Raw genomic sequence first — 13,148 nt, 5'->3', positions numbered from 1 at the left:
GCTACTGCCATAAAATATACTACATAAGCAAAAGTATGTGGACAACTGACATCCAACAGCTCATTCCAAAACTATCAGGGTTAATATGGACTTGGTCTATCCTTTGCTGCTATAACAACCTCCATCCTTCTGGGAAGGCTTTAAACTAGATGTTGCGTCATCGCTGCAGGGATTTGCTTTTATTCAGTCAGAAGAACATAAATGAGGTTGGAAACTGATTGGGTGATTAGGCCTGGTTCGCAGTTGGCTTTCCAATTGATCCCAAATGTGTTGGATGGGGTTAAGGTCAGGACTCTGTGCAGGCCAGTCAAGTTCTTCCACACATCTTTTCGGCAGAACCACTTCTGTATGGACCTCCCTGTATGCATGGGGGCATTGTAATGCTGAAGCAGGAAAGGGCCTTCCCCAAGAATGTGACTGAATGTCGTAGCATTAAGATGTGCCTTTACTATGGGAACTAAGGGGCCTAGTATCCGGACATCGCCTGGATTCAATAAAAATACGTCACTACCTTTGATTTACAGTACCAATATAAATGCATTTTCTGTATCACAAACCCAATTTGACAAACTATTGCTGACAGTTTCTGAACTTTCACACTTTAATGGGCAAAAAAAAAAATCTACCTGCACGCAACTCGATCCGCTCTTTTTATAAACGGCCATTTTAATTGGTGTATCAGGAAATTCTGCTGTCCCCTCTCATCTGAACTGAGAAGAGTGTGACAGTCGAGTCCATGGATGTCGCGCACCCTCAGCCATTCCAGTCACATGTTGCGTGTTTCCCCTCCCTTTGCCCTGTAGCACTGCATTAGCCGACCGTGCTAACGTGATGCTTTATCGGTGACTATTCAAAGCACTGCTGCGTCATAGAACCTAGCACGAACCTTGTACCACAAACGCTCGCTCTCTTCTTTTGTGATCTCACTCTTCCCTCTCTATCTTTATCTCTCTCCTTCTCCCCCCTCTTCTGCCTTCTATTTCCTGATGAAATTGTTTTGTCTGTTAAGTTTTTATATTTCTATATTTGTTCCATGGAATAGCCCATTTTTTCCCCCAAACAATCTGTTTTTCTTTCATCTTTATAAATATTCACAGAACTGACAACAAAATAAATGATCTTGGTACCCAGCAAAAACAGAGGATTTCTGCTCTGAGGAATAAAATTGTTCATGAGTATTCTACCTTGTTAGCAAGAGGTGGGTAAAAATACAAAAAGGTTTCATTATAAATTGTGGCATCCAGTTGCGATTTCTCAAATTGCTCATCTCATAACTGACATGTGCTCCATCAATCTGGAAGCATGCTGCCATGTCTTTGGATCTGGAATGTGTACGACCAACCGTCACAGCATTTTTATCCTGCAGACCACCAACCGATCTGCACCACAGGATCGCTAATCAAGTCGGGGAGGACCGCGGTGTCTGCACTTATTTATGATTTCCTTCCAATCAGCGGCCAATTAAGGCCTTGAGAACAAGTTGTGTGGGTTCTTCAGGCAATCACTGACTTAGTGGCCTGACACCTGTGTCATACAGAAACGGGGTCATTCAGACTGCAGCCAACCAATTGACCAGAGGACTTTCTATTGCACAATGAGGAATACATTACATATTGCTATTTGTTTTATGCAGACAATCCATTTATACATCTGGATACATAGCAGAGTAATTCAGGTTAAGGACCTTGATCAGAAGGTAAAATAGCAGTGCACCCATACCATTTCAGTTACAAACCCATTTCCCTAGTTACAATACTACACTGCCCAACCCATACTTTGTCAACTGATATCCTCCCTCCTCTGGCCAGCATCTGACCAACTATGTGTCATTATATGGAACTCCCACCCCGTCGGTTCTGGCATGACCAGAATCTTCTTCCAAACTCTAGAGAAAGATGAGTACAGCAGGATAAAGCATCCGAAAAGTGGAATATTATTTATCAATCAAAAAACCAAAAAATTTCAGGAACAAGGTTGATCCTGAATTTAAATTGGAAGCATTTTGCAGTCTGTTGTTTTAACAAAAATATAAGTGTATAATTTGGACCTTCTGAATCGCAGATGAGAGGTATTAACATGGCAATGCAAACCAAGTTTATTTAAATATGTATTATGGTCTAGGGGTAATTATGGACAATAATTGGTCTGACAGCTTGATAAACTTTGTGAGCAGACAAAGACTTGCTTTTAAGTCATCCCTGTTAATTGGCGAAAAATTGAGCTGAGTGGGTCGCCAATTCTCATAAGCCCCTCTTCCTCAAAGTGTTTTGTATTGTTGTTTTTTTTCCACAACGGCTTTAATTAAAGCATTTGCATGATAACGGCTGAGGACCGCGTAAGCCGCCTGAGCTAGCCTCACAAGATTGCCGTGTCTTTATGGAGGGCCTAACCTATTGTTGGGAAATGAATTGGACGTGCATATTAAATAATGTCAGGTCCCGATCAGTCCTCTCGAGGTTCACGTTGGCGTTCGTTTAGGGGTCATCGATGGTTTACTTTGTCCTAATGCAGACACGGGACATGGAGTGACCAGCATTAATCTGCTGATGATTACAGGAGATTAATAGTTGGAGATATAATGATATTTCAAAAGCAACCCTCTTATTTCCTGGGGTAATTAAAAGGCTCTGTGCACCCACAACCCCCTCCGCCCCCCCCCCCACACTTCTTTTATCCTAACCAATTCCATCACATAATAGCAGGCTGACTTTGTGATGACTTTGGGTTGGTGCAGCTTTAGCCATTAGCTTGTATATTGTCTGAAATCACAGCACACAAGCCACTGGTTGATATTTTGCATGTGATTTCTCGACATCATCTTGTGCTCACTAACGGAAAGGATACCACTATTATTTGAGAGCATTTACAAAGTACATATTTTTTCTTAATGTGCATGTAGCAGCAGTGGAAGTCAGAAATGAACCCCTAGGTTCATGTTCAAGTTTCCACAACATTAATATGTGCTCCCTAGCTATTTTTATTGGCCTTTTTTCTCCCTTTGGGTCAGAAAAGTACAGAACAGAAGCTTGTGTAGTAAAATTACCCTCTGGAGTGAAAAAAGAAGAAATAAAGTGTCTGGATTATAAACAAATTCTCATCACCTTAGACCTCCATCAGCTCGCTAGGTTAATGTGTAGCTGTATGCCTTCGCGTCCGACTATCAGCTTGACCATAAATTGGAAAATAAGAAAAATGAGATCCTAACGGAGGCACTGATGTGGAGTTCTGTAACATTTACAGAGTCTGAAAGACCTACATTACGCACTCTGCACAGAGAAGGTCACCTCGATATAGGGACATGTCAGCATGGCAGAACTAATCCACGGCAGTGGCAGTGACATGTTTGATAAAAAAGAAAGACCTGAACAAGGTGAAGGTCAAGGTGAAATGAAAAGGTGGTGGGGGGGCAGGGGGTGTTGCTTTAGAGAAGCCACCCATCCGTCAGAGATGAGAAGAAAGCCTTCCGCTCCCTCTAGGTTGCGGAACACGACATGTCAATCACTCCATCATGGAACCTGGTGTTCATCTGACAACTTGATTTGACAGCGAGCATCTCAAGATTAAGGGAATGGAATCCCATCAATTCCATAGCATTCAACTGCTTGTTTCTGAGTTATTCCACTTCATCACGCTATATGGACAGACCTATAGATGCGGCTTTTCATTTTAAATAAACATCAAATAACAATCCACACTCACTGTCTTTGAAATTTACATTGAAGCTATATGTTTTGTTTTATATGTAAATTCTAATAGCATTTTCTTGTAGTGCTTATCATTCACTTAATTCGGTCAGCCCGTGTTTGTGTGTGTGTGTGTGTGTGCGTGTGCGTGTGTGTATGTGCTTTCAGTCTAAACACATGAGAATTTTCACAAAGTATCCCTTCACTCAATATGGACACTGGCATGATGAACAGGGTGTTCAACACAAGAAATAAAATATTATTTAGCAACATCAAGATATATATTTTATTTAAATATCTCAAGGCTGGAGATAAAATTACTTCACTGGCAACATTTGACAGATACGTCTGTAAATCTGGTGAAAACAACATTACATTGACAACATTTGACAGTGCTTGCTTTAAATGTTTCTACATTTGTTGACAAAATGACTATGTTGACAACATTTTACACTGTGTTAGTCCACATTGTGCCTGCAGGTGATACTTTAGTTATGTCACCAGCTGGTGAGAACATTTTGGAAATGGTATGCAATTCCTCTTTTTGCCTTTGTTTCAGTATTTCAAACTGTGTTACATTACATTACATTACAGGCATTTGGCAGACGCTCTTATCCAGAGCGACGTACAACAAAGTGTATAACCATAACCAGGAACAAGTATGACGAAACCCCTAGAGAGAAGTACCGGTCCAAGTGCAGGGAACAACCGCATAGTTCAACTTGGACCCTGAAGGTTAAACTGATTAACACTAACAACGAGAACAGCAACATGCAGTCTATGGGAAAAAAACAAGCAGTAGTTAAGACAGTTAATGCACCTAAGTCACCTGTTAAAGCTCTCCAAGATTTTATCCTATTTTGGGCTGTTGCATTTGCTTTCTTTGAACATTTTGGTTTGCTATAATAAAAATGTGATTTCAGACTTTTAGAATGGCATTATCAGATGGTTTGAGACTGAAAAAATGTTTTTTTCTGGCAAATAAATAAATAAATAATGCCCTTGGCATCGTTTTCAGCACAAAATATCTGCCTTGTAATAAAGGCAGCAAAATGTTTTATTCATAATACTAAATAAGGAATGTGCAGTGACAGGATAAGGCAGTTATCTGAAGTTTAATGGCATGAAAAAAACTTGAGTAGGGGTTTCACTTAGAATGTTTTTGCTTCCCTTTCTCAGTGGCCGAGAAAGGAATTTATGCTGCTATCTGAATGTCCATCACACTCGTAGTTCATTTAAAGCTCCCTCCACCAATTCCCATGAATAAAATCCATCTCTTCTGAGGAGTATTCCTGCAGGGACCAAGGACAAGGTCCTCTAGGTTTCAAAAGTGAATGAAGCGAAACACATTGAGGTCTTCCCAGGGGTGGCCTGTTTTGTAGACCATGTAAAATCTGGCAACCCTCGACTTGGGTTATAATAATGATAACACATTGCACATATAAGCACCTACATATGCATGTATACGCACAATCCCAAAGCACTGAGGAAGCATTTAGCAGTTAGGACTGTCATGTGCACCAACATAGGCTGAAGCACATTCCCCCTGCCCTAAGAGAGCAGAAGTACCCTTTTGATTGTGGCATCTTTCATTTTTTAAACCACAGGTTCCCTTTGCAATCACAATCCCTCTTCAAACCCCCCCGTCCCCCACCTCCCACCCCCAGGTCCACAGTCGCAATCACCCACTATCACCCCCTGCCCACGATTACAATCTACCCCTCATTTCCTCATTTTACAACATATGCCCTACATGCCATTCTGTGCATGGTCCTGCTTACAATAAAGGGGGAAACTAACCTCCACCAAAATCCAACATGTGGCATTCCCTGGATGATACTCAGCAGCCATTTTGTACCGGAGAGTAAACCACCATTTCACTATAACCCCAGCAAGTTTTTTCAGTAAATAAACAAATAAATATAAACTGTCGTAATAAATATGCATTCTATAAATCTTAGGGATGGTGAGTCTGTAGAGGGGCTGCCCCAATGTCAATATAAATTTATTTGCCTCTGTAAAAAGCTTATGATCCTGTGGATTCTCTCCCTGGTGAGAGGTCCTTATTCTCTGTGTAGGTATTGACCCCATCGCTTGGCTGAAGGTTATTGGAGTCAAGGCTCTACTGTTTACCTACATGGAGAGGGAGAACACAGCTGCGTTCTGTAGCTGGTAACGTGGAGCCCCAAGCCCTTCCTGTCTACCTTGGGGCCCTTGGAGGGTTCAGACGGGAAATAAGAACAGCCGATCCACCCTAGACGCACAAATGGTGCGTCCAATGGCCATTGGTTACACATACAAATGGGTTTCCCGATGAGTGCAGAAGCCATTTAAATTCAGTATCTGTCTGTGTTGTAGCTCCCTCGATCCGCTTGGAATTTGAACCCATGACCCCATCGGTCATAACACCGGTGCCCCTGAACAGCTGCCGTGCGTCTTCCCCGCTGCTCAGATTGACAAAGTGCGGCGAAGGTGGGCGGCGAGCTTCCTCTTGTGAGTCGCTGCAAACGGCACATTAGCGCTTCCCTTTGTGCTCGCCCCTTCAGAACGCGTGAATCAGAGGAGCAATGCGATTAGACGAATGCTCAGACCTGTTTCCACGCCCACGGAAGCGTCTTTGCCGTTAGGCTGAGCCAGGGATCCCACGGCGATGCATCGCGCTCCAAGTCGAAATAAAGAGCAGCCAGAATAAGAACATTAGAAGCCTTGCACGGAAAGCTAAAGCTTACAGGGCCCCGTAACCAAACAAACGATGACTGAGGTGGTTGTTTTATCCGCTCTTTTGTTTATCTAATTATCGGCATTTTGCAGGAGGGTTTGTTACTCGATTTCGAGGGATCCGTCCGCCCACATCCACATTCGTTATCGAGGTGGCGAGAAAACACCAGTCATTTCACACGGGTGCCTGTTAAGTGCCAACAGTGCCGCATGGAAGATTTGCTCCTCCCGTTTCTTAACCTGACGCTTGTGATATCTCTGCGTTAACTCACTCGGGGGCATGGAAGCTTCCATCTGTCAGATTGATGTCTCTTATTTGTGTGAGGTCATGCTCGTGCACGTGGACTTTCTGAATTGCTTGCAGTTATTTATTCATTTGTATGTGATAGATTGTTTCTCACCTTCAAGTAATTGGGACATCTGTGTTAAATGTATTCTGGAATCAAGGCTTCTGCCGAGTGGATTGGCTATCAGTCACGGAGGTTGCTATGTACTTGGCCATTAGGTGGGCTGGTGGGGTTTGGGGTGTATGGAGGGGGGGGGGGGCTAAAAACTGATGACAGTAATACAGTCAGAGGTAGTAACCTCCCAGAACAAGACATAATGATTAAATCTCTGCTGTCAGGGGAGCAGGGCTAAGATTACACCAAACCTATCACCCTCTCACTAATTGCAAATTACAAAAAGCAGTCCTGCTGATTCCTCCTTAAAGAAAAGGCGCTGTTGTAGAGAGCTCTTGCTGCTACAGAAGATTGACCTTTCCATCAGTGCGTCTCCTGTAATTTGCGGACGAGCCGGAGTTTGGATTTAACTGGTCTTGCGGCTCTTGTGGCGTGGGCGTTTTATTGGCCTCTGTAAAACAGGGCCAGCCGCCTTGCATACACCCCAGAGGGCACTAATCCACCATGACCCACGGTTAGACCACATGCGTTTAACCATGAAACGCACCCTCTCTGAAAGCACTTGCTTATATAATATATAATTTTGCTTTGTTTGATGGCATAAAGAGCTTATTGCTTCTTGCTGTCTGTCATGGTCTGCTTCTTGAGGCAGGAGGCGTTGTGGTCATTGTGCAGTTGCTGTAACCAACGATGCTACAGTTTCAAATCTCAGATGCTATTTTTCTTCTATTTGAATAAGAAGGAAAAACTTTATATCTGTTTTTTCTCTGGCCTGAAATTTGGAACACCCAATCGCGACCAAAGCATCACTGCTGTAGTGTCATCCATGAATTTAGGAGCTGAGCTCCACAGCTGTTACTATGGAAGACCACAGGCACCCAGTTGACCAGAGAGATGGCTGTTATGTGTTAACATTGTGTACATTGTGTATATGTCTACAAAAATAACTGAAGAACTGAAGAAAGAAAGCGCTGTTGTGCAATGAGTTAATATAGGATACCCAGACCTTCTTCCTGCCCCCCCCCCCCCCCCCCCCCCAACACACTGCAAACATATCTGTAATACATGCACATGTAGCATGTACAATATGCGTTTTTACAAATATTTTTAAAAAAGGTGATTTTGAGGTTTAATCTGTTGAATGGGGGGGGGGGGGCTTGAGGGATTTCTTTTGTGTTGCCTGTTTTATTATTATTATTATTATTATTATTATTATTATTATAATGTTTTATTTAGCTCCCTTATAATAGACTGCCCATGTAGCCAAAGAGCTATCAGCACCTCAGCGTATCAGCACCTCAGTCAGCGTATCTCAACCCCCACACGTATAGCCCCTCATGAAGGTCACCCTCCCTTCTGCAAAACACTAACAAAGACGCCCTCATCCTTGCAGGCTTTCCTCACGTGAAAATAAGCGTTGGCCAGATGGTTTACGCACCTGATGGCGGATTATTCATTGGGTTTCCGTGACTTGATCCCTGCCACTGAGTGAATTGAGCGGCAAAATTACAGACCAAAAATGCACGGCGGCCATTCTGTTGGCCCCCAATCCTCCCCCTGCCCCCGACACCCATCCGCCCCCCCAAACCATCCTCCTTGCTTCCTGTTGCGGCAGGTCATCCTCCACCCCATTATCCTGGTGGGTGTTTTGTTATTAGCCGCCAGTAATAGCTGATGTTGTGCTGTGTCCAAATGGCGGCAGCCCTCTCTCAGCATGCCGCAATCATGCCTGCACTTTCATCAAACCATTCTGCGGCACCGCATTTCTCCGGGGGCCATTGGCTGAGAGGACACCCCAACGCAGCGGCACATAAATTAAGAAAAAAAATGAAAATGTGTGAAGCAGGTGGAAAAAAGGCTTGGGGTGTGGGCTCGTGGCTTCGTTCTTTGTAATCCGTTTAATAACAAAATGTTCTTCTGTAAAGACATGCTGGGGGGGGGGGGGGGGAAGAATGGCACAAAGTGCGAGACTGGGAGGCAAGCATGTCCACGCAGTGAAAAATGACCCTCTGCATGGGGAAAGGATAAAGGGCCAAAAAGTGGCACTCTATGACAGGAAGAGATCTTCAAATGAAAAAAAAAAAAAAGCAGAGTAAAAATATACAGTGCCTGTTGTGTACATTACGTTATACGCAAGTCACCATCACTGTTTCCATGGCAATGGAAACACACAGTCTCCATGTAGTACTACTACTACCAATAATAGTAATAATCCATCCATCCATTAACTATACCCGCTAATCCTGGGCAGGGTGCTGGAGACTATTCCAGTGTGCATTGGGCGAGAGGCAGGATTACACTCTGGCCAAGCTGCCAAGTTATCACAGGGCACACAAACCATTCACTCACACACTCATACCTATGGGCAATTTAGAGTCTCCAATTAACCTACCTGCATGTCTTTGGACTGAGGGAGAAAATCAGAGTACCTGGAGGAAACCCACATGGACAAAAAAGGGCCCAAGCCAAGATTCAAACCCATGACCTTATTGCTGTGAGGCGACAGTACTACTAAAATTCTCACAGGTAGTCTTGTCTCCCTGCCACGAGATTGAATGAGCGTGTGTTCCCAGGACAAAACATTTAATTTCCAGTGATGTAGTGTAGCAGTGTAGCACAGCTAATCTGGATTAACCTGTTTACATTACATTAAACCCTTTTCCTGTACACCCATATATACTTTTCAATGTTATCCTCCTTTTCCAGTCTTCGCACAATGTTGGTCTTCCAGGGGAATTACAAATTATCATCGACATGCCACAGGGGGAAAAAATAAATAAATCATGTCAATCATTTTTCTCTCTCAGGCATAGAAAGACGCATATAATGATGAACACACAATCAGTTAAATCGAAGTCAGATTTGCATTGAGCCACTCATCATACCTGGGCTGCGTTATAGGCCCAAGTGCACAGTTAAATTGACAATAAATAAGAGAAATAATGTGATGTGTTTCTTTCATTTGCTGTGAGACGCTTCGGTTACTGCCATCTAATAACTCTTTCATCCTCTTAGCCCAAGCTCATTGGATTTTCCCCGAACCGCTGCCTCTCTTTTTGTCTTGAATTAACAAGGTTTCATCATGTCTTGTTTGAAAAAAATGGTCTGGTAAACTACAATGGATATAATGATCAGTTCCCTTTATATTAATTTAAGTTTTCAGATCTAGCTGTTTATAATCCCATATCATATATATTTCTCTAAAATAAAACAAAAAAGTATAATAATAACAATATTATTATTATTATTATTATTATTATTATTATTCTTATATAATTATATAATAATAATAATAATAATAATAATAATAATGGCTTCATCATAAAATAGACTAAGTCCTAAATCATTGGCTGAACACCAACACAAGCACTGTATGAATAAAAGCCATAAAACCTAATAATGTCACCCCTGAAGACACATAATTCCTGTCACCGGCCTCCACTGTCCATGAAACCGTGGAGGAATTAAAGGCAGGAGGTGAAAACGAGACGACGCTCTCGTCTCGCGCGTAACGAAGACCGCCGTCTCTCTCCCCGAAGACGCGCGGCTTCCCGGCGCGACGCTGAAAGATCAAAGGGTTCCGGCTGAGGCGATAAATACGCCTCTCCGTCGTGTTTCCTGGTGGATCTGAGGAGCCCGTATAAGAGTGCCTCAGCGGTGAGGGGGCTTTGGAGAATCCACATTTAATAAGTCGTGTAATCCCTGTGATGTTGTCTTGCTTGTGTCTGAGGGATATATCCAGGCCTTATAAATATATGACAGTTTTGCTGTAGAGGACCCATTCCAGTCTGCAACGTATGTTAACTCATATACTGGCTTTCTTCTGGTATTTGTTGTGACGTTTCTTCCTTTGCATGTGCATGAAAAACCATCGAAAGGTATATTTGTAAATTTAAGAGTAACCGCAGATGGCTTAGCCTTGGTGTAAGAACTTAAAGGTGCTTTATGATAGTGGGCACTGAGGGTCACTCAAATGCATTTTGTTCCTGTTCTGCTCAAGCCAAAGGTAGTGTAATATTGAAGGCAAGTGAACAACTGAAGGTAGTTTATCCATCATGGATCCAAAACTAATCCCTCCCCCCCCCCTCTCTCTCACACACACACACACACACACACTCTCTCTCTGATGCATGAATCTGGGAGTATTCGGGCGTGATATTTCACTGCATGCAAATCTCCCAGGGAAAGTAATGCGCTGTCTTTCCTTTATTGGCAGCTCCACTCCAACTCAGACAAAGGTGATGGATCTGTCAGGTACCTGCTCTCTGGAGAAGGTGCCGGAACGATATTTATCATCGACGAGGTGACAGGAGACATCCACGCCGCGAAGAGTCTCGACCGCGAGAAGAAGGCGCACTACGTTTTGCACGCTCAGGCCATCGATCGACACACCAACAAGGCCCTGGAACCCGAGTCGGAATTCATCATTAAGGTTCAAGACGTCAACGACAATGCCCCAAAGTTTCCAGACGGCCCATTTGTCGCCACAGTGCCCGAAATGTCGAATATCGGTAAGGCTGGCCCAGTCATTTCCTTGATGTTATTATGAGTGCAGCCTCTGGCTATTGGCTTAGTGTTCTGCCTTCTAAAAGCCTGTGTACATTAGCCGGGTCATAGGTTTTCCCCACCGGATTACTGAGGTCATTTATCTGCCCTGTAAGAGGAAAATTTTTAGGTCATCCTGAGCAATGGAGATAAAGAGATTAAATATGGAATTTCTGTCTGATAAGGGTGTTTACTCTGTCCCATAACACCTTTATGCATGTTTTTACTGAATTGTTTTATCCCTGTTTTGGGTTTTTTTGTTTTATCCCTGTTTTGGGTTTTCTTTTGAAAGCATTGTTTTTTTTTGTTTTTGTTTTTGTTTTTTACGTTGTATTTCATTCTTCTTTTCTATATTTCAGATGTTTTAGTTCCTGCCAAGAACTGCAGGAAGATTAAAGTTTAAAGGGGTTGCATGTGACCTGTCACATTGTGACTTTCATGTCAAACATGAAACAGAAATCCTTAGTACCGCACAGTTCCTCAATACCTCTCTGTGAAATGAACTTCAAGAGGTATTACAAAATAATCTGCGTAATTACAAATATTATGTTTTAAATGCTTTTACTTCTAGTTTAACAAAGCTTCTCTGAATCACTGCTAGTTTTCACAGTCGAGCCTCTGAAACACTAATAAGTTTCAAAATGCTCAGCAGTGTGTGTAAACTTCTAACAATATAGCGCATTAGCATTTTAATGCTAATCCCATTGCAGCCAATGTCTAGCTTACTACCTGCTATCTAGTTTCCATCTTGCCTCTGTGTTGCAAAGTCTGTGCATTACATGGATTATTTATTTTATTTTATTAAAATTTTGTGTGAAGTCACTGAGCTGTCAGCAGTGTTTGAAATAAATCACATGGCCGACAGTGAAGTGAACAGCCGGATATTTCAGTCTACTCCATCAAGGGAAATAGCTTGGTGGTTATTTCGCACACCACTCCTGCTCTTGCCTTTCCGCACCATTTGGAGCTCAACGCTAGTTGACCCGCACTCAATTTTTTTTTGTAAGTCTGCCAAGTACTGTAATTTCTTTGCTGCGGAACGGTGCATGACGGCACTGCCCTGATGCAGCTGAAAGAAGCTCTTCTTTACGAGGTAATTGTGCCACTCTGGGCGGGGGCAGGAGTTTGCATTTGTGGGCTCTTTTGTGTTAGACTTCCCCAGGAGTCTTTCCATTTCGTGTGGAGTTATTTTTATGCCAAACTGCTGCGTGCGTGAGAAGATATTTTGAGCACACAAAGAGATTTTTTTGCACATGCATGGCACACACATGAATTTAACTTTGTGGTAGTGAAACGTATTGCCACATTAAATATCATTAATGTTCAGCAAACGAAAATACATTTTGTGTTCGGTTAAAGTTTATTTGCATGTCTATGGTATTATGTTACTGACATTTGTTGAAGGCAGAGTAATTAAATGTGAGAGCATTTAATAAATAACACCCTACCAGTCGGCTAATATACTCCACATACGCACAGATTTCTGAGCTCTGTGACTTCATGTTCGCACAATGTCTTACTTGCTGTCTCTCTCCTCATCCCTTCTCTGTGCACTTTGCACACTCACTCAAAATGAACAATTGCGACACAATTTCAGCCCATCGAAGATGGAGGACTTGATTTCTGATTGGCTGGCTCGATCTCTAATCAGACCATTAGTTAGAGTAGGAAGAAGAAGAATCTTAGAATGGAGACTGAAAGGACAATGCTGGGGCGTAGCCAGACATTTCTGTTAGGGTGCATGGCATAGTCAAGCAAAAGAATAGCCCACACTAATGCAGACCATCTAAAAAAAGAAATC

General features: G+C 42.7%; 1 protein-coding gene across 1 annotated transcript in view; it reads left to right on the top strand.

The window, feature by feature from the left end:
* The window catches only part of LOC118233001 (cadherin-18-like), a 71,827-nt gene that overhangs the window by 16,345 nt on the left and 42,334 nt on the right, over positions 1-13,148 (top strand). Inside the window, exon 3 of the mRNA XM_035428291.1 lies at positions 11,019-11,313. Within this exon, the coding sequence (XP_035284182.1) occupies positions 11,019-11,313 (295 nt within the window). The remainder of the gene's footprint in view (positions 1-11,018; positions 11,314-13,148) is intronic.

The sequence above is a fragment of the Anguilla anguilla genome, chromosome 8, assembly GCF_013347855.1.
Source record: "Anguilla anguilla isolate fAngAng1 chromosome 8, fAngAng1.pri, whole genome shotgun sequence".
Classification (NCBI taxonomy): Eukaryota; Metazoa; Chordata; class Actinopteri; order Anguilliformes; family Anguillidae; genus Anguilla; species Anguilla anguilla.
This window is presented reverse-complemented; position numbering and strand designations above follow the sequence as displayed.